This window comes from Anguilla anguilla, chromosome 4 (assembly GCF_013347855.1).
Source record: "Anguilla anguilla isolate fAngAng1 chromosome 4, fAngAng1.pri, whole genome shotgun sequence".
In the NCBI taxonomy this organism is placed as follows: domain Eukaryota; kingdom Metazoa; phylum Chordata; class Actinopteri; order Anguilliformes; family Anguillidae; genus Anguilla; species Anguilla anguilla.
The window spans coordinates 29,789,621-29,812,445 of NC_049204.1; the positions used below are offsets into that span (position 1 = coordinate 29,789,621).

At 42.3% G+C, this 22,825-nt stretch overlaps 1 protein-coding gene across 3 annotated transcripts in view; it reads left to right on the forward strand.

Moving 5' to 3' along the window:
- Positions 1–292: 292 nt before the first annotated feature.
- hmcn1 (hemicentin 1) overlaps positions 293–22,825 on the forward strand; it is a 92,017-nt gene continuing 69,484 nt past the window's right edge. For 2 of the 3 annotated variants that reach the window (XM_035412007.1, XM_035412009.1), the window contains exons 1-6: positions 293–892; positions 16,452–16,522; positions 17,594–17,752; positions 18,198–18,320; positions 20,508–20,679; positions 20,843–20,949. In XM_035412007.1, the coding sequence (XP_035267898.1) occupies positions 628–892; positions 16,452–16,522; positions 17,594–17,752; positions 18,198–18,320; positions 20,508–20,679; positions 20,843–20,949 (897 nt within the window). In that variant the 5' untranslated portion in view covers positions 293–627. Of the gene's footprint in view, positions 893–13,835; positions 14,232–16,451; positions 16,523–17,593; positions 17,753–18,197; positions 18,321–20,507; positions 20,680–20,842; positions 20,950–22,825 lie in introns of those variants that run through there. The other variant, XM_035412008.1, reaches the window with a different exon arrangement.

A 22,825-nucleotide genomic window follows, 5' to 3' on the forward strand; every position in this document is an offset into this window, starting at 1 on the left:
GGGACTTAAACTATCATATAGTAATAGGTACCATTCATTTATTATTGTCCCTTGTTTAACTGATATTTTATGTCGACTCGTGTCAAACAAGCGCATTCAGTCCCAAACGTGTAGCCAACACTTTTTGTTCCCAACTCAAAGACAGAGGCAACAATTTGATAGTGCAATATGCTGAGAGGACAACGTATTTTAATGCACACAGACTCCTTGTAACCAAAAGCCCTGGTCCAATCAGAGAACAGCTGTTCTGTATAAGGAATCGTTTTGCTTTCTTCAGCGTCCGGACTGAGTGTGGGGTTACTAATCTCGGACAAGCGCCCGTGAGTCGACAGTTACTTCAAACTGTGATTGTGCTCGGGCACTTCTTGGTCCCTTCAGCCGAGAGGTCACGCGCACTGAACAATAGCACCTCTAAGAAACACGGAGAGCATCTTTGGCACAAACGGAGAATTTTCCCCCTGGTGACAGGCGAAATAAAAAAACTAAAGATTGAACTTTCTCTCTTAATCGCTTCACATCTTTTGCACCAAATGTCTTTCCTATTACCACAACACTTTTTGAGGTTTGACTGAGAAATACGTAAATCTTTTGAAAGGAAGAAAAAGTAGTGTATGCTGCGGACTAAACATGGTCTTTGGACCTTTTCCTCGGTTTGTTCAGCAGATATTGCTCCTTGTGGTTTTGTCCACTGCCCAGGACACGACGACCGAAGGGACAAAGGAAGATATCCCCGAAGGAGCTTCTACCTTAGCGTTTGTCTTTGATGTAACTGGCTCCATGTACGATGATTTGGTGCAAGTCATTGAAGGAGCATCGAAAATATTGGAGACGTCTCTCAGCAGACCAAAGAAGCCTTTGTATAACTTTGCCCTGATCCCTTTCCATGACCCAGGTAAGAGATAGCCTACGTTATTTTTTACAAACCTATGCAGGAGTGTTTTCTTGATATTGTGGATAAGTGATTTCAGCGTCTAACCAGAAGCATTTAAATGAAATATGAATCGCATGCAGCAATTAAAGTGTTACACTAAACGAAATTATTAGTTTCGTTTGGTTAACGCAACGTGTTTCCTCGTGTATGTGCGTGTGTGTGTTGTGCTGCATTTGGATTAATGTCTCGGAGGTTTCCTGGATCGTGTTATTTCTAAAATCAATCATTTTGTGAATTGCATGCGATGATATTGTGTTGTCTCTGGGATATACATGAATACGTGATTCAGTGCCATGTATATGGCCTGGGCTGCTGTGAAGTGAGAATATATGTTAAACAGTGTTTTTATTTACATTTACCACCAATAAGAATGGTTCCAGATGTGCTAATTAAAATGAATGAACAGGCGTTGAAACAGAATCGCACTTACTTGTCAGAACGTGAGATATCTTGGTTTGTTCAGGCTTAATGGTTTCGGACAGGACCATCTCGCACCTTGTAGTGGTATCAAAGCATTGTTTTCCCCAGATGTTCCGCTGTTCTTTCACTGTCATTATCATTCCGCTCGACCTCACCGTAGAGCATGAGGTTTTTTTGCATTTGGGGAACTCCTGCCTGCGCTTTGTCTCCAATGTACAGTAAAGTGTATTGAAATACAGATAGGATGTGGTTAATACCCACGGAGTAATATAAATTAAAAGGCATATATTACGAAGGGATATGGTGCATATACCGAGATATTGACTACATTCAGGCAAAAATGTTGTATTTCAGATGGATTCTAAGTTTAAAAGAGCAGTTAAAACAGTATCATCTTGTAAGCCGGTTGAGACTCACACTACTCTCCTCAATTAAAAAGAATGGGCTATGCTCGTCGCGGCGTCCCATACAACGTTTTTACTTGACCATGGAGTGACATTGAGTTACAATGCTGCAAACCTTCATAAAAATACATACGGGGCATCCCAAACTTACAGGAGAACATTTTAAAATCACAGGTATAGTTCTCATGTTTCTGGTCGCATATTAAAAGTTTTAAGTTTTGTTTAAGTTCTCTTTGAAGCCTGTTATTCAGCAAACCGCAGATAAGGCAGATGGTGAATGTGTAATTAGGAGGTGCAAAGAGAGAGGGAAAAGCACACACCTTAATCCATATTAACCTAAACCAAAACCCCTGCCGGTGTTGTGTACTGAGGCAGAAGTGAGAACAAGAGGCGTCGGAGTAAACGCTTGGTCAGCATTAGCAGTGCGTAAACATAGAGAAACGCCGTGGGCGCGCTCTCTTGGGACGCCCGGGGAGAGCTTGTTAAAAAGAAGACACACTACTTTTTCATACTTCTCGCACTGAACCTAGACCTGACGTACAGCTTGTTTCCAAACACCATGTGTCAAAGAGATTTTCCACCTTGTCTTCTGAGCTCTTTGGAATGTCTTTGGAATCACTGGCTATCCTTTCAAACCATCCTCCACTGTAAATAACCGAGAGATTTGCACACACACACACACACACACACACACACACACACACACACACACACACACACACACAAAAAACGAAAAAAGAAGAGGTTCCAACGAGAGCAAGCCTGTCCTTCAAAGGAGTTCAGAACCAGTTTTCCAGATGTGGTTGTTACTAATATTATGCTAAAGTCAGCATGTAACATTCTTTAAGCATTTTTGAATGATATCATTTAAATAAAGGCCTTGCGTGCAGTTCCTTGGAAATGACTAGTTGAAGTGAAGTATGCATCTTGTATACAGATATAAGCCTGTGCAAAATGATGATGTCCGTTTGTACAGTTTTTATTCATAGTGAACGCATCATATTCACATAGTATCAAACATCTTATGAACAAGACAATATCGTATTTACATTAGCAAAATGGACAAGATGTGTTTAACACAGCTCTGTCCTTTTATGATATCTTTTCATTGAAGCATGGTCCTGTTATTAAGGATCTGCTTTAAAATGCTGTTCAAGTTCTGAAAACTGTGGACACATTTTCTCCGTTTCCCATCCCACACAGTGATAAGGAAGTCTGTTTGTTTGATTTGGCTGGCTTTGAATCAGAAGTCAAAACTACATATTATTTACTTTGTAATCTGAAATGGTAAACACAAAGAGGAAATGTGTGGGGTATTGGGGACCGGGTGTATGAGAATAATGTGCAGGAAACGTGTCTCTGTCCGGAGAACCCGGAATGGCTTATAGTCAATGGCAGCGCTTGTGCTGCACTAGTATGTGGAGCCGTTGCCTGCCACATTATGCAAATCTAAAGAAGGTCTACAGCCAGGGGAATGCACACTGTCCTGGGAGAGGAAGGGGAGCTGCAGGGAACAGGGTGGGGGTGAGGAGGGGGAGTGGCTGTGAGAGAGCAGGCAGCAATCAGTTTCAGATGACTTCAAAGGGTTTGGGATGAACCCTTCAGACCAGCGCAATGACTCAAAGCGAAGGCTCCCTGTGTAAACATACCGTACGTACGCAGGCCGTGATTCCCTGTAAACACGATTCTCCTTGTATATTTTTACATGGCTGTTTTTTATTGGTCGTGATGAAATAGGTCAGTGCTCAGTGCTGGGTCAGGAGGAAGCGCTCTGAGGTCATCCGACGGGAGATTGATGGGAGCTGCCATCGCTCTCTCTCTCTTCAGGAAATGAGCTCACAGGATGGCCCTGCTCTCCCACAGCCCTCCATCCGCTGATTGCCATGACAGCACTTCTGACAGTAAAAAATAAAACTGTTCCGCCATTTTCCCCATCATGTGAGCAGGGTAGCAGCATCCAGCATCCAGCCGGACAGCTGTATTAGGCACTGTTTGCATTAGGAATGGTGCTTATTGTTGATTCGATAGCAATTACTAGAAAACAGTTCAAAGAGTACTACAAGGCCATATACGGAAGCTTGTTTTGTTCTGCAGTCTCTGCAGTCTGTAACAGATGGCAAAGCTGGGCCAGTGTTGTGCTGCTTTTCCACATCAGCCATATCAGGTCAGCTTTAAGGAAGGCAATTAGTTTAAAGGTTCAAGGGTGCTTTTCTCCTATCTGTCATTTAGCCCTCATTTCATCTCTCAGCTCCAAAGGTACGCTTGGTACCCTGTGTTTAAGTGGTGAAATAAAGCTCTTGGAATGGGATGGGAGGTGTTGAGAGAGAGCTTTTAAACCCTGCGCCTGTTCAAAGCCTCTGTGTTTTTTCTACACATGTGTCTTCTCTGCCTGATTTGTCAGACTACAAAGGTCCTGAAATGACTGTGAATAAAGTCGATGATGATGCCATTAGCTGGAAATTCCAGAGAAAACCCCTGAAAATGGGAGTGTGTCGCAGTACAATGTAATTATGGGTTTCGTGTCTTTAATGACATGCTGGGAATATTAAAATGTCCTCTAATTTTGGAGTGTGTCATACAGTTTTAAACACACTCCTTAAAAATATTTCCTTTGTCATTTTCTATTGTTCATTTTGTATGTTTTATCTTCTACTTTGATGTAAATATTTTGTAGTACTGAAATTTAAACGCTGTTCAAATAGTACTGTTTAGAAACTTTTCTTTTACATCATATTGCAGTATTGAAAGAGGCAGAACAACCTAAAGTGATTTTATAGCATCACCCTACTTACTTAGTTATCTGAGAATTAATCTTGAGAGTAGACTGAATAATTTTGCCACTTGCTTTTCAATCCTGTTGTGATTGGATGACGGTATATTGCCTGCATTTTGACTGTGATGTCATAAACTTGAGACTAGTACGTAGAGAATCAAACATGTGAGTCTTTTTCTCTGATTTTCTCATGGGTTATGACGTTAGGAGATTCAATGCCCTCTCATGCTTAACGAGGTTCAGATTGTGACAGCAGGTCGAATGATAGCATAGACTATACGAGCTCCCGAACAGATCAGATGGCATTACAGTCGGCAAAGCACAGCAGGCAAAATGTCATACGTGGAGCCACCTCCTGATTGGCCAACGTGAATTGAAACACAGAATCGCCTCGCATGACCTCTCACATCTGACAAATTGAAGCCAACTGTGATATTGATATGATTTTTTAGACACTTGGATCAGTTCGGAATGGTATCTCATACTTTGCAAGTTGCAACGTTACGACCTAACGTTTTTCTTACGATTTGGTCCCAATCAGAAAAAAACAATTGGAAGCCTGCAAATCGTATAATGTACACCCTACCTTAGGGTGCATTCCAGCCACTTATTTTTTTCTCCTTTCCTTCTTTCCTTTCTTGGTATGGAAGGCCAAACTGGTCAAAACGACATGAAATTGACATCTGGAATCACGCGTTGTCTCATTACATTCGCTTATTTTATCTCCTTGCTTCCTTTTCTTGCTCATAGCTCCACCCAATGGAGGACGCTAGGAAAGGAAGAAAGGAAAAGACACAGGGACAAAGGAATCGAGGAAATGTGTATGAGACAATTGAAATGTCCTTGCTCTTTCAAGGATGAGTTTGAAGCCACGTCAATTACAGACGTGGAAGATTGGGAGAGGTGGATCCACAGGTCGATCATTACACGTCACACGTTCTGACAGAATACTTCCGCAAAGGATGCACTTGTGCTCCCTTACTCAAGAATTCTTCAGGAGTCTCCTAGCTCCTCACTCCTAGGTCCTTCAAGAAGCATTTAACGAGTTGGAATGTCCTCAAAGATGGCGCACCTTGGGTCAGTCAAGGATCTCAGAGACAAAGGACAAATAAATTAAGCAACTGGAATGCACTGACGTTGACAACGCATGATTCCAGACGTCAATTTCATGTATTTTTTTACCCTTTTGGCCTTCCATACTAGGAAATGAGGCAAGAAAAAAAAGCAAGGAGGTGAAAAAATACGCGGTTGGAACGCACCCTTAGAGTTGCTATTGGAGAAAAAAAGGCAAGTGAGATGTAACAGTAAGTGTAGGCTTTAATCCAAAGGCTTGTTGATTGGCAGCCATATTGGCCCAAGCTCTGGAAATAGCCTAATTGAATCTGCGTTGGCTCACCGTCTGGGCGTATTCAGGCCAAGGCATTAGAGACCTGCAGAATAAAGCCCCCTTTTCATTACTACCAGGGACGCAAAAGTAACCTGCTGGTAGTACCCAGGTGACCAGTGCAGCCCAATGCTGGTGCTGCTTATTCCCTTGGGTCTGACCTGGGTATGTATCATGTGTGCAGAGCTGTATATTTGTAATCTGCATGATCATGGTAAACCATATGCTGCAGTCTGCAAATGTACGATTTAATGTGGAATAGGAGAAAAATCGTGTAGCAAAGAAACATGTTGTATGGCCTCGTCTGTTCATCACTGCTCTTTCACTGATGGCCACTGCTCTGTCTAGTATGATCATGCGGTTTGCAGGGATGTAGTCACTTTCCAGGTGGTAAATGCAAAGCAATGGAAAGCCTTTTCAAAAGACTGTAGTCAGCACCATTAGTTGGTACTTATTCAATACAGAAGTTTTAACAGTCAAATTAAAATCTATTACACAGCATAATGGATGTCTAGACAGCAGTTTCCCAAAGAGTGGTTATTTGAAGGTTCTGCTGATTTTTAAAAAATTGGTCTGGAGAATGAATTAACACTTAATGCAGTGCAACGTGTTATAAAACAAAGAAAGGCCAACTTCCACATTTTGTTCTTGCTAACTTGATCTGATCTTTTGCTCTTTTTAAATATCCCTTTTTCCGAGCACTGCACTGTAATGCTGTTAATGTAAAGCAGAGCCAAAACATGGTCTGAGTAACGGAACTACTGTGCTGACTGACACGCGGCGTGTTTTATGGTCAAGTCGAGCGCTGCGGTACCGTCCCCTCCGGTGAGCGGCCCAGTTGTAAGTTTGGGTTCCGTGCGTGTGTGCTTTAAGTAGGTTAGCGGAGGAGAGAGCAGCAGAGTCCCGGGGGATGGCGGCTCTTTTATCGGCTGGAGCCCTGGCATATTGTTTGAATTAGAGCGCCGGGCCCAGAGGAAGCCATTGTAATTTTGGTGGCTGAGAAGCTCTGGAGCGCTCTCTCTCTCTCTCTCTCTCTCTCTCCCTCCCTCCCTCCCTCTCTCTCTCTCTCTCGGGCTCGGCCCTGCCATCCCTGGGGGCGGCCGTATTCTGCTGAAACATTTCCTGAGCGGCTGCTAACGCGGCTCCGCTGGCACGCCTCAGTCTGTTTAGTCAGTGGCGCAGCTGAGCTCAAGCCATGCTTTGGGCCCAGACGGGCGGGGTGGGAAGGGGGGTGGGGGGTGATGTTAGGGGAGCACTGACCACTCGATCAGAGCTCAGCGCACACTGGCAGCACCTCAGACCAGGGTCCTGGGGGGGGAGGAGAAGGGCTGATGAACAGCTCACAGTGTGCTCTACATTAGAGGGAACCCTGCTGTCCCCGGTGTTCCGTAAATGTGCTTGAATGTGCAGTCTGGGGTGGAGGCTGGGGGGTGTAAGACAGAGTCACATTGTGAGGGGATGGGGGAGGTGACACATTGTGCTGTAAAGCACGGAGGAATGGTAGCGCTGGGCTTGTGTTAGCGCCACTCGTACCGACATTCCAACGATGAAAGGAGTTCGGTCCAAACCGCAGCGAGAGCATTAAGGAACATTTGCATCTGCGGTTACTCTGTTGCATGCACCCGGAGGTCCGTCCGCTGCGGTCGTAAATGTGACACCGCCCCTCTGCTTGGCAATAACACAGAGGGCCAGCATGCTTTGTACACAGGGACTGTTTTGACAGTTAGCATGCTGACAATCTCAACTGCCAAGAAATCAAGTCCACATGTTTGAGCAATCCCTATAGCGATATAACTTCCTGCTTTGAATTCAGTAAGTGTCAAAATATTTTCTGCACTGTGTCTCATTCGTAAACATTCAGATTTCGGAGCATATTTGGGCATTTCCATATCGCACATCCATCATTAGGGTGTCTGCCCCACATTGTCAGCCCTGCACTCTGCTGAAGCTACGAGCTAAAAGCTGCCCCAGTTCCTTCCATTCATTTGAAAGTAAAAGAGCCTGAGGACAGAGCAGCCAGCAGTAATGGTAAAAGTTAAGTATTAATCAAGTCAGCCTTTTAAGAGGAAGGCAGACACTGCTCGAGGCCACGGGGCGGCAGACTCTGTGCTACTCACATGCTTGCAGGCCTTGCAGGAGCCCTGCCCAGAGGCCAGGAAATGAGGCCCTAATGAGTGGTTACCTGCCCTCCAGAGGTGCATGCTGGGAGTACTGTCCACTGCAACATTGTTCCAAGTAGGCTTGAAAGAAGCCTTTGTTTGAGTCTCAAGGTGCTGGCTTTAACCTGAATTTATTGCCACGGCACATCATTATGGACGTATGGTAGAACTTGCTTTTCAGAGGTGACAGTGATGGCAAAAAAGAAGATGTGTGACTGTAGTGTTCTGGCAGTGCTGGGGTTCATCTGGTATGTGCTTTGCATCTTATTCATGTCCCTGTGTTGCCATTATACCATAGTATCTTCTCACTAAATTGATTTTTGTTATGCACACATTACAGTCTTCTATGGTTACATGACAATTGTGAAATTCTTTTACAGTGTAAACTTTAGTGATTTGGCTATTAGGTTATTGTCATGACATCACACATACTATGATTATCTTTTGTTTCAAGTCCAAAAGAGCTTTGTTTGTGACACAGACACATTTCTAAGAAAACATTGAAACCAGAAGTTTTCTGTTTTCATTTTTCTGTTTTAAAAAAAAAACATATTTGGGAAACAACATCTAGCAAAAAACATTTTCTGCTTATAATGTTTTACAGCTGCATTCCTGCATTGTTTATGCAGCTCATTCAGGTTGCTTCCGCATCTCTCAGCCAAGCAGTGGTCAGGGGTCACATCTGAGACAGGATCAATCTCATTGTCATCTCTCAAAATAACACAGCCTTGAGTGACTCCCTAGGCCAGGAATCCTGGGGTTATCTTTGGAAACTCAGAAGAATATTCTGACACAAAGAAGAACCTGCCAAAAAAAAAAGCCTTCTGTGACAGCCAGATGGCGAAGACGTTTTGAGAGAGCGAACTGAGAAGCATTTACGGTTTTAACTTCTGGAAATCATTGCGATAATGAAATGCAGTTCTGGGAGCATTACTTATAAACAATGACTATGTTTTTTCCTGCCATGAAAATAGTTTAGTTGGTTTATACATTTCCACTTTGAGTTTCATACATAAGCTTAACATTCAAGTCAAGTCAAGTCAAGTCACTTTTATTTATATAGCACATTTGAAAACAACAGGAGTTGCGCCAAAGTGCTTTCCAGTCACTACAATACAACACAACAAACCATTAAAATCAAGAATACAGTGAATTTAGTCCTATGAGAGGGATACGTTGCATTTTGGGACATTATTCTTTACTGTTTCTGACCGAGTCATTCCTCAAAGTTTAGTCAGCCTTTTTTCACAGTCATTTGTAGGTTGAAAATTCAGATTGTTATCACTGATGTTTGCAGGGGAAGTAGTGTGTTTGCCAACATCTGTCAGTGTTTAGCATTCGCAGACAAACTAAATAGTTTTAGGATCAACGCTGTTGTTTAATTTCTATGAAACCCATTTTTTGGAATTTGAAAGGCAATAATGCATGGAGGCTGTGTGTCATTCTTTCAATTTAATCTTGTCCTCTGTCATTGCACAAATTCTGGAAATAAACATATTACTTTATTGTGCACATACCAGACACATGAACATTTTATTGACCATTTGATCGCACTCTTATTCCTCCATAAAATATGTCTCACTTGCTGCTCAGCTCCCTCTGTACTACCTCTGCTGGCTCCCTGCTTGCTTCTGGACTCCCCCTTACCCTCAAACTGAATAGTAGCGTGGGCCTCAGGACCATGCTGTGACAGTTTTATGGGGTTCATCACACCGTCCCTCAGCATTACTCAGCTCCGAGACCTTCCTCCACACGTCCCCGTTCCAGGTCTACAGCAGGCCCCTGTTCTGCTCATGCCAGACCAGTCACGTCCACCCAAATTGGAAGCAGGCCTTGGCGGAAGTCCTCGGGGCATATCCTGAGTGGGGACCCTCGACCCTCCTCTCCCCCAGTCAGCGGCGACAGACCACCTCGGCTCCCGCTCGTTAGCCGCTCGTCCATTAGCCTGCTCGTCCACAGGCATTCCGCCCTCCGCAGCAGCTGTCACCGACGTGCCTCCGCAAACAGCAGAGATAATCTCTCCCAGCCACGCGGATAATCAGTCTCCCGGTGATGGACAGCAGCGCGTCTCCGCCAGTCAACCACTGACTTAATAAGGGCCACTGAGCAAGGACTGAGGAATCTTTTCAGCCAATCACGAAGGGTTCAGTCAGGTTATCAATCAGTCCGTTGTTTTCTTTTGTAGTGTGACGCTGATCATGAAGAAATTTTTGTTAACTCCAGATTTTGTCTCGTTACTGATTAGGCCTCTAGCCTGACCAGGAAACAGAGACTGGTTATTTTTCTTATTTAACTCTCTACCACTTTTTTGATAAAGCCTGCAAGATGGAACCATAAGCCTGTGCAGTGGTGGAATGCTGCCCGAACGACCTTCCGTACACCTCAAGAAGTGAAAGCAAAGAAATCACTTTTGTTATGACATTCTAATTTTTTAAATTTTAGTTAAACTTTCTTTATTTGAACAATGTAGAGAGATGATTTTCCAACGGAGATCCTGGGGGGGAAAGTGTTTAGATTATAGGGGTTATTAGTGGTTGATGAAGTCAGAGAGAAAGAAAAAGTGATGTGAAGTGGAACCAAAAGCATTGTGCTTTGTAATGCTGTCCCTCGGGGCTCTGGAACAACAGCAGTGTTTCCTGAAGTCAGCCTAAATAAGCAAAGCCTGGGCTCCCAACTTACAGTATGATGTTAAGTATTCTTGTATAACAAGCCCAATGGCAGGACTTATGCTTCTCATGTGGTTCTAACTGTACAGAATATGTACTGTGTTCAGGTTACTAAATGGGCTGAATTTTCAACTGTAATATAGATGGGAAAATAATCTGCCTATGTTAAACAGAGCATTGTAGTTCATTGAATGTATAGTTAAATAGAGGTTCCAGCTTTCCTGTAGGGACTCTGTTTTGAGGATGCAAAAGGACATTTGTGCAAGGAAATTTCCACCAAAGTTTCTATTTCAGTTTCTATTTTCAGTCCATAAACTGAAACACGACCTTGATGTACCACACACCCATGTGTTGAGCAAGTATTTGCCCACATGTTTGCCAACTTGCCTTTGCATCCTCAAAGTAGAGCTGTAAGTATTTTGCCAGTCTCTTAGTCATAGCGTATAGTATCCATGCGGCACAGCCGGGGTGGGGAAGTTTTGCTAACTCATCTAGATCTCTCAGCACTTCAGCTGTGTGTCAGGCCAAGAGCAGCTGCCTCTTTGGTCCTCTCCGGCATGTGCCTTATCACCTGCATGGAGCATGCATTCCACCAGTGTCCATCACAGAAAAGCTGAAATCGAGCCAATCTCTCTCAGTCAACCTCATAATCCCATGGCTGTTTGTGAGCACCCCTCCCCCCCACCACAAGAACATGCACCTCTTATACCAACTTTTCTCACCATCTCAATCCCCCACACCCCTACCCCCTCCCCATCAGAAAAGGCCTAAGAGATTGTGGGTTTAGCCTAAGGAATTCTGGCACTGCCACACTTCAGCTGATGAATAATTGCATTGTCAGGCTTGAGGGAGACGTATGGGGGTTGGGGGTGGTAATTATATTACAAGAACAGTGAACCTACTCAACCTCTAAGAGACCTATGACTCCCCTGGGACTAGAGGCACCGATGTTCTAATTGGAATTATGCTAAGCATGTTTTACAGTTGTATTTGAAACATGCTGCCAATTATTGCACGTATTACCAAATTCCACAGCACTGTGATACACATTCATTATTACGTCGCATATTCAGCGATGTAATGAAACTCTATTTCAACAACTTCTGCCAGGTATAGTGGAAGGTTACTACGATCATTGACATCAAACTTATTTATTCACTAGACAGCTGCTGGTCTTGTTTACTGTATTCACCATCTTTTAAATAAATTAAAATAAACAATTACAGTGGAATGCCACATTTTACCAATGAACGCCAGTTTGCTTTATTATGAATGATTGCTGTTGAAAGCCAGCCTGTAAATCCATAATGACAGCTATTACCCCTGTCATGGGAGTTACATGTGAAGTTGATGTAGTGCTGAGGTTGTGGTGCATTATGTCCACTGTGTCTGTCTTGTTTCTTATAGCTTTGTTGTGTCACTCACATTATTACCTGGTCAGTTTTATCCATACTACCAAACAGTATGTTAAAGAGTATTAGCTGTGTTGTGTTGTTACCTGCAGCGTCTATTTTATTTTTTTGTGAAAAGTGAACATAGAATCAGAGGATTATGCCCACAATGTAGAATGAGAATTTCCTTTTTCTCATGCGACATTTCACACCTCTAAAAGACATTAATTTCTCAGGGTCTTGCCAGGACCACCGTGAGTTCTAGGCAGGTTATGCAGAGGCCACACAAAAAAGTTTATTTCTCCTTACCATTGAAACATCACATCCTCCCTTTTTAAATGCAGTTTTTTTCCACAAGGCTTTTCCATGCACCGATCATGTATTTTCATTTTCTTTGCACTTCAATGCTTTATTTTAGCATATTTCCATATTTTTGTCTTATAAGTGTTTCCTTATTTTTCATAGTGAAACTGTTATAATAATAATACTAATAACAACAACAACAACAACAATAATAATAATAATAATTATTATTAATTTTTTATAGCGCCAGTGTCAAGAATGTATGCATGGGGAGACTGGGAGGGGTCGCAGGTGGCTGCTGACATCACAGTTGAAAATTCACGATTAGCTTTTCTACTGTTTTGCAAGTTTGCATTTCACAAAAACCTGTTATTCCCTGCTATGTTGTTAGAGTACTTGAATTTGTGCTGCTGACAATCTTCTACATATCCCTGGAATTCATATTCTGTCTAAATGTAAGTGATCAACATTTATATTGATCCTCCTGGACCACTAATCTGTCATATTCAACAAGGTCACAAGCTATTGTGCACAAGCCAGGTACCGCTACAACTGTTATGCAAATGACGTGTATGACCTGAGTATAAGCTTTTGTCAGTCCATTTTTGGTGAAAGACAGCGAGTCAGTGCATGTGAAAGCAGCTTTTGTTTTTGCAGTAGGAAGTCAAACTCTCCTACAAGAAAATCCCTGTGGTTCAAAGGACTACTGTGCGCTTACATCAAATATAAAAAGCTCTAATGCTTTATCGGCTGTAATAATTGAATGGAGACTAATCATAAGTTATGGAATGAATACATACACCTCAAAGGTCAAGTTTATAAAACCACCTGTTACTGACTGATCTCCCATTATCAGAACAGACTGTAAGAGAAAGCATTTTCTGTCAGGAGAGGAGTTTGGTTCAGATATTGCAGGCACTCTTAAACACAATGTAGTGTAGCAGGAAAATGCTTGGTAATTATAAAAGGACACATTCCTGTTGATTTATGGTGGAAAGACAATAAAAGGGATAAACTAAGGCAGAAGGGATTGCACATCCTTGGGATGAAATGCCTTTTCCGGACATCTTGTTAAACTATCATAAAGATGCTTCCAAAGCCTGGAATTCCAGTGTGCTGCTCAACCTGGGAAACTTATCAAGAGAAAAAAAACAGGGGCACCCTGTCACACTGCATGATTCCTAGAAGGTCTTTTTTAAGCCACACAAAATCAAAATATTCAGCATGTTCAGAGATGCTTTAATTAGTTATTTATAGAGAGCTGAAATTATACATTCAGAGAGGCGCATTACACCCCAGGGCCTGAAAATGAATGAAAATAAATGTTCTGGACCGTTGGTGTGATTACTTCCACAGCTATACAAACTCCCTTGCCTATGGCGCACGAGGAAATATTCACATTCGTTTCCCAGACCGCTCCAGTGTTTGACTTGGGCAGTGCGGGTGCAGGCAAAACTGACTGCTGCTTCTTCTGAGGAATTTCCTGATATTTCAGCTCTCTGAATGAGCAGGAAATGCTAACCTGCTAATGTTGACCTCAGTGAAGAAGAAAAAAAAACAAAAAAACAACTGTGACTTTGTATATGAGACTGGAATTCTCTAATATTCCTGCCAAGACCAAAACACAAATGCAATTTCCAGTGAATTACCTTAGCCTAATGTCCAAGGCAACGTTTAGATTGTTCTGGAGGGAGGCCTGGATCATTCCTTTCCATTCGCTTCTCTGTTAGCATTTAAGCACACACATGGTACGTGGGGGCAAGATATTTCCACATGCTACCTTGGAATGCTTGAGAGAAGGTAAAATTGCCAGAATTAAATTCATTTGTTCCTCTTTTCCACTATAAACCTTTTTCGGAATCTTGAACTCCATTTACCTAAAATGATTAGCATTTGGCTCGTGTTCCCGTTCCTGTGTTTTGTTTTGTTACCCCCCGTTCATACTTCTAAGCATTTTTTCCACCTGAGATCATGCGCGTGTTCCTGTTTGCTCTGTTTATGTGTTAGCATCATCAGGGAAACACTAAGAAAATTCTTGTAATATAAGAATGAACGACACCAAGATTGCTTGTTTTAAGTAAAAAACACATCCTATTTTATAACATTTAGTTTTGATTGTAGGAGAATGGCTTGGTTTCAGAATTGACTACAGAAGAGGGTTATTATTTCCCCGATTCCCAACCACCGTATTATATTTTAAGAATGTTCCAATGACTTTGAAAACACCTTTTCACAACAATTCGCCTACCACACTGGGGGAATCCCATGTGCTATCTGTGTTGTCACTTTCTTACATTGCTTTATCTTCGAAGAGCTAAGCAGCACAAGTTCAAGAGCATGAATGCATTTTAAGACGAAAACAGCCTCAATCAAGAAAATGTTAAGTATATATATATTTCCATTCATGAAAAGCAAAACTTGTTGAAGCAGTAAAATTTGAGAATTTGGAAACTTTGCTGGGTAGTTTAACATCATATTATTTATGTAGCATTTCACATGAAAACCCGCGAAAATCCAATCGAAGCTAAATTATTGGAAGCTATTTTGTAAATGTAAAAGTGAGCAATAAACAATGGTGCCCACAATAATGTGTTAATATATTTCTCGACGAAACCGAGGCTTCCACGTAGCGTTAAGTCGCTGCTGTCTTCTGTTTGCTGTATTGAATTGCTTATAAAAATTCAGCTCATTAAAATGATTTAAAGGGTAGATCCGAGAACACGACCACTGAAACAAAACAAACATGCGGTCATTGCAATTGTTCATGGTTTTTAAAGCGTTCTCGCACCGAAGCAGACACGAGAACATACCTGAGTCAAGAGGTATTTTCCTCGTGCAGGAGAACAGCTGATGAGCGTGGAAACGAATGTGCGGTTAATGAGGAGATGTTGGGGACGGAGCCATAGCCAATTAGTACCAGCAGGGTGCATCATTAAAGTGGGGTTTATGGGTTGCGTTAGCAGTGTGACTCCATAATGTTATTATTTAATTAAATAGATTTTTTTTTCTCCCTCAAATGATTCACTTTTTAACAATGTTGAGCACCAAGCATAATCACTATGGGAAGGACATGCAGAGTCTATACATTGAAAATGGAAACCCTCTGTGCTCTATGATTCACTCCCTTACAAACTGGTGCAATAGTGTGATTACATTTAGTGTGAATTTTGTATGTGTGCATGGTTTTAAGTCCCTTCATACACACACACACACACACACGCCATTGTAGATGTTACACAAAACTAAAGCTCTGTTTTGTGCAATCCCAATCTAATTCCAGTCTAAACCATGATAGCCCTTTGAAAGGGTGGGCTGACATCCCTGCAGGGTTGCGCTCCTTTATCTTTCCCAAAAGAAGGGCCCTGGTGGACATGGTGGCGCCGCTCTGCAGACGGATCTGTTTTGAGCAGGGGCACGGAGAGGTGTGGGTTGGGGTTGAGGTGATTGATGAGGGGCTGGCTGAGGTGCCATGGTGGAAACGTGAGGAGTGCGACGTCCACTGTCAAGCACACTTCACAAAGCCATCCATCCTAAAGACCACTGGGCCCTGTTAGCAGTAAGCCCTGTGGCCTCTGCTTAGAGGGACCATATGGCCGTCGGAAATACCGGTTATTAGCATTGCTTCGCCTGAATATTAAACCACTGGGGGTGTTGGGGGGGCTCCAGAGGGGTTTTCTCACTGAACAACACCGAGGACCCGCAGCGTGCCAGGATTACAAATGAGAACAGTCCTCAGAGCAACAGCCACATACCCCAAATTCCACAGAAAAGCATAAATTAGAATCAATCTGATTTCCTCTGTGTTTACAGAGCAGGGCGCTGTCAGTTGAACTCAAGCACAGAAAGCTGAACTACTGGGTGTCTTCTGTCAAAGGCCAAGATAAATATTTTTCAGCAGTATGGAATTTGGGAGGGAAAAGAATTTCATATCCAATGATACTTTTTCATAAGGTCATTGGTTTGAAAGCATCATTGTGTTATGTATTTATATTGTTAATGTTGTTTTTTTAATCTTTGTAGAGATTGGCCCAGTCACCATCACCACAGACCCAAAGAAGTTCCAGTATGAGCTCAGGGAACTCTATGTTCAGGTGGGTTCTGCGCAAGATCGATGTTCTATGTAAATCACAACCATTATCAAGTTAATGTAGATGATTTACACTGTAGACTTAATATTACATATACTTCATTCTATATCTTAACTCATACCTTTATTAAATATATCCCTGTAAAGAGCAACTGAAATGGCTGCATTAAAGCTCACAAAACTGGAACACAGTTGTGTCCAAAAGGATGTTATACTGAACACAAGCAACTGCTCTGTGAGCGGAATAAATTAACTTTACAACAATATTGTAAGACATGGAGTCACTGTCCTGAGATGGAGCATCTTTGAGTGGTGTGTCCTGTGTAACATGGCACTCTCTAAGAGAGCCCACTTCTCCTGTAGCCTCCTCTCACCTTCTTACAGCTTATAACTGCTGGTGGGGGGACTGCCAGATATAAGACAGTTATTTCCAAATGAGTACAAGTCTTTTATTAGTTGCAGGATTGCAACAGCACTGTCCATGGTGTCATGCATACGGTGCTGGGCTATCTCTAGTATTGGTGGCAGTAGTACTGGAGATTGTGGGAGGGATTGGGGGCAAGATAAGAGAAACAGATGAGGACTGAGTGATAGAAAGGGACAGAGAGCACCTCACATTCCATCCCGACTGGGGGAAACACAGATAGCTGACTTCCAGATGTGCTGAGCCACTTGGCGTGCTGCCATCAGTGTTCCCCCTCAGTCACACAGCTCCAGGAATGTGCAGCAAAGACAGTTCTCCTATCCTGAGGGGGAGGAGCATGTCTTCCCCAGTCACTCAGAGACAGCCAGAGTGGGGTTCCACCGTGCAGCTGAGTGTGACTGAACCAAACGTGCACCTCCGGAGGAAAGAGTGACATGTCCTTTCTTTCAGGATCTCCCCATGTCTTTGACTAATGACACGCTTAACTGAACTGTCTACCATAACTCCTCAAGCAAAATTAATTTATCCACAAGAAGTGGGACACTTCTGTTATAAGGATTTCTGTGGATTTATGAGGATTATATTTTGGGGGTAAGACAATGTATGATCGTGGGAATGATGTTTCAATGCTTGTGGTCCTGGTATCAACAGGGAGGAGGAGACTGTCCAGAGATGAGTATTGGAGCCATTAAGATTGCCCTGGAAATCTCTCTCCCAGGATCGTTTATCTACGTCTTTACTGATGCCCGGTCCAAAGACTACAGGCTCACCCATGAAGTGCTGCAGCTCATCCAGCAGAAGCAGTCTCAGGTGCAGCCTTCTCAACACAGGGACCACACCTTCAGTGTCAAAACAGAGTCACAACCTCATTCAGTTCAAGCAATGATTTGTCTGTAATCTTGGACAGATAATTGCTGGGAAAGTGCTCTATAAATAAAGTTATTATTATAATTAAAATAGGATATAACTCCACAGCCTGTAGATACACTATGCCCAATGGAGAATCTCAGCTGTGGATGCTGTTAGTTAGTGTCCCTAAAGGTAAAGTCCATACCCAAAGGATAAATTCCATATTGGATATGGTATGTTCTTGTGAGTAAACTTTTATTCCCTTGATATCCAGTGATATCTTACATATTATTCTATTCTAAATGCTTTTTGGATCTTTGAAAGCTTTCCTGCTTACAGATGATCATTTATATAGCCGAAGTCCAGCTTTAAGGTCCTCCATATGTGTATGTGTAACGGTATCTAGGTGGTGTTTGTTCTAACCGGTGACTGTGATGACCGGGCACACATTGGGTACAAGGCCTATGAGGAGATTGCGTCGACCAGCTCAGGGCAAGTCTTTCACCTGGACAAGAAGCAAGTCAATGAGGTATGTGACTCCCTTTGCCCCTTGGTTTCTCTCAGTGTATGCTACATGGGTTTGGCTACCAGTAACAAGGTTTTATCACCATACTGGAGTCACAGTTCTCAGTTGAAGGCTCCCAAGTTCGGTAACACATGTGGTTATACTTTCTTATACTCTGCAATCTGCACCTATACTCAGTCACAGTAGGCAGATCTTACTGTCTATAGAGTCCCTTTAAAGGAACGATTATTTAACCAGTGAAAGCCCTGTACTGGCTGCAGTCCTGATATTTTTGCTCAGTGGAGGAGATATGGTACTCATGGACAAATAGAGTCTTCATTCCTATCATTTTTCTCAATTTTTTAAAATGGTTTATTCATTAAGATACCAACAAGCTGTGTGGCTTCAACTGCAGCTATGCGTTTAAATGTTCTGTCATGAAATTAATCTTAAAACATTACTAATTGCCCAACTATTGCATCCCCCTACTTGTGTTATGGAATTTTAAAAGGAGACATGCCACCATTAAGTGCAGACCCCTGAGTGATTTATGGATGAAATTCAGAACAGTTTATTCCCATCCTTTAGTTGATGTAACCCATCTGATGGTTGAAGCATGTTTGTGTTCTTAGGCGATTGAAAGCTGGATGTTTCGTCTGAAATATCCCAGAAGCCATTTAAATTTGAGTTGAGAGTCTTGTAGCTCTAGTTTCCCAGCAGGTGCATTCAAACTATATTTTATTTCTTTGTGGTTTAATTTAACCTGAATCAATCATCGTTCCAAGTAACTAGAAACCAGAATTTTGGAACTTCAGACCAGTGTTGTTGTTTTAATATCATGCATTCCAGTCAAATTTTGTGTACTTAATAAGCATCAGCCCCCTCTGAATGATATAAAAGCCTGAGCTTTCTCGTCCAATGTCATCCATGACCAAAATACAAAATGACTTGGTTAAAGTTGCACTTTCTTATTTTCAATTGATTGTCCTTTTGTTTTGTACTGTACCTGCGCCCATGATATGTTCTGGAAATTTGTTAAGTCAGATGAAATGGATGCGGTTGCTCATGGAAGACGTAGTCTATCAATGCTCACCCCTGACCCTTCCCCAGTCTTTTGCACCTGGCCTTGCCATGTATGACCCTCTATGACTAAGATGTCAGGATATTCTGGACTGTGGCATGTTGGGAAATAGCTAGCATCCTTGATCCTGTCCTGTGGGGTCAGCATTGGTACCATGTGTCATGCCCTTTTTAAAGCTCTGCTAAACAAACAGGAGCCAGAGTGGAGTCTCAGTAAATTTCCCAGAATTCCTCACACATTCCAGGGATGACCTCACAAGCAGAGAATATGGCGAGAAGGCAGAGGGTCTTCTAGTCAAGCTTGTTCCATTCTACAATCTGGATGAAAATGTGCTACTGGGCAGACTCATTTTTTGTCAGATTTGGTGAACTAACTCTGCAGTCCCACAGCGGACTGCCTTAAAGGACGGTTTGGTCCCAGAGAAGACAAGAGATGGTGTGCATACAGAGAGAGGACACGGCTGACCACCCCTTGAAGAGGGATCTAACAGTCTCTGTGTCATGAATTACTGTATCAGTTTTAGATGTGGAGTCTTGCTTTCATGGCTTTTTAAGGCAGGCGTGAAAGTCAAATTCAGTTTAATATACTGTATATACAGATATGCATATATTTACGTTATCTTTTAAAAATTTAACTATGATGGGTACAGATGGATGTATTTAGTTAATATAAATGTTGTGTATGAATGGAATTTCAGAATGTGTGGCGCCTTTCAATGGTATATCTGTGCTTCCCTGGGATCTGGGTGATTATGTAGGCCACAGTGTTAAAACTCCAGTAATTGGAGGTCAATTTGATGTGTCATGCTTGAGTGAAACCTTTTCCTTTTTCAATAATTACCTGAAAAAATAATAGTTTCATTGACTTCACTGAAAGCTTGACTCATCCCACCAATCTTTTGAATTTGTTGTCGTTTTTGGTTTTACAACTCCTTCATGTAAAAGGAGACAAGCCCAAAACAAGTTGCTTATACAGTTGACGAAAATCTAATTTGTAGGTTGTCTTTATTATTAGTTATTCTAACTTTATTTTATTTAGTTAAGTAGACAATTGATGTTGAACGTAAGTGTTGAAATAACTATCAGCGTCCTGCCCAGAGTCCAACTGAGATGGTGTCTCTTTGTTTACAGGTGCTGAAGTGGGTGGAGGAGGCGGTGCAGTCCTCCAAAGTTCATCTGCTGTCCACTGACCACCATGCAGGCGTGTCCAACACATGGCAAATCCCCTTTGACCCCAGCCTGAAGGAGGTGACGGTCGCCCTCAGCGGCCCAGCTCCTGATATTGAGATTCTGGATCCCCAAGGTAGCGCCTCCTCTTGAGCGGATGTGGTTGGTTTGGATGTGCTCTCTGGTTTCTTTGTCCATTTCATATGTCATCAGCAGCCCAGAATCACGGAAATGGACTGCATGTCCTTGTGGCTCTGAGCTAGCCATTGGTAGGAGTTGTGATGTGACTGTGTTTTCAGGGAAGCGGATTGAGAAGAGTCAGGGTTTGAATGAGCTACTGCACATCCCAAACTCTGCCAGGGTCATCAACGTCAAGGACCCAAAACCAGGAATGTGGACCATTAAGGTAAATGAATCATTTCCTTTAGTTTGAAACTTTGTTTTGTTAGAAAACAACCAAGTCTTGTTTTAGAAGCCCTCAGCTACTTGGCAAAGCTTTGAAGGAATTTGATTTGTTTTATTAATGATGCATTTAAGAAGGGGTTCGTCACGTGGGTCTTGGTTTCAGGTGACAGGTCTCTCAACTCAAGGCAATGGTCCTAATTCTGGGGCGCCTATTAAATATTGCTCCGCTTTATACATGTCCTCTGATGGTAATTCAACTCTGAACTCTTGCTGTGTGAAGTGTTGGAATAAAGGGTTCCCACCAGGGTGTCTGCCATGTCAAACTGGCACAGGAGGAAACACTCACATTTTTGCCTGAGTGATTTGCGGTGCTGTGGAACCACAGGCTTTCCGGGAGGCCCCTTGGAGATCCTCTCACTCCTCTGCTGCGCCACTCTTTGTGTTTGTTATGACGGCTGATTTATGACAGGGGATAACGTCACGTAATCCTAGGATCCTGGGTGTGACCAGGCTGGAAACTTTGCAGAGGAAAGATCCACAGTTAGCAATGTTACCACTTTTATTTTTTGCCTGTGTTCTCTAATTCAGCAGGCTGCCACATGTTATGTTCTTCGCTACCATGGCAACCCTACCAAAAAAAAAAAAAAAAAACCTGGCAAATGACCCATTAAGAACATTTATTGTAATTTAATTACGAACTTTCTTCCCAGTAAAGTCCCAGTATGCATCTAGTGACGTTAAATAAATTCATTTGGCCTTTAAAAAAGAAGAATCTGTCTTTTGGCATTCAGGCTAGACTGATGTTTGTATTCCCAAAGAAAATAACAAAGAGAACTTTTGAATCAGACTGCCAGTTTCAGGCCTCTAAGCAAGTCGTCTGTATAACCCCAACTAAATACCAGAGGCTGCTTAATACAATTTTCTCTGTTGTTCTGACTTCCTGTGTCCATGCTGCCTGTACACTTCAGTTCCGGACTGACCCATTGAACATAATAAAGCAGACATTAATTAGGTCTCTGGGTTTGTGCCCACTGATATCATGAACTCGTTGCTCCCAAAAAATGTCTGTCATTATTATGTCAAGCAGAGAATACAAAGCATAAACATTTTTGCCCTGTACATTCAATATGTCTATCTGCTTTACCAAATATTCAAGTCCTCCATCCAAGGATCCCTAGTTGACAGAATTACTGTTTTGTCTCAGGCATTGTGTTAATACCAAATTAGATTGTTTCTGCCTACTTTTAAAAATGTTTACATTTTTCCTACCCTTTAATGAGTGCCAAGGTTTATAAAGTATGACAACCTCTGAAAATATGATAATTGTTTTTTTTCTGTTGGATGTCACACCAATCTGAATTTATCTTAGTTCCTTCACACTAATGAGCTCAGACATTCTCAATGTAAGGCAACAGCCACAAGCTTTGTGTGATTGGGCCTGATCCCTTTTTAATCTGGCTGTAATTGAGTGCAGTAGCGAGTGGAACTTGGACGCCCCCACCAATCCGTGGCGTCTGATGTTTCTTCCGGCAGCCCTGACCCAGATCCTGCCTTGACTCTCATTCAGCCTCTGGATTTGGATAGCAACAGTTGCTGTGGCCTTGAAGGACTGTTCCCCCCTTTGACTCTTGAGATTTTAGTTTGATCTTCTCCATTCCATTGACCCCAATGATGATGGTCTTGGCTTCATACTACATTATATTTTATGACCCGTGATAATAGTTTAGGAAGTCTGTAATTTAAAAGGTATTCAAAAAACCCTGAGGACTTGCTAAGCATTGCAGTCATGCACCTCATTGATATCTTCAAAGCTGCAGATGTCATCCAATCCTTTCATATCTTTTCTTTCAAAATAATTAAATCAATATTCCAAAAAT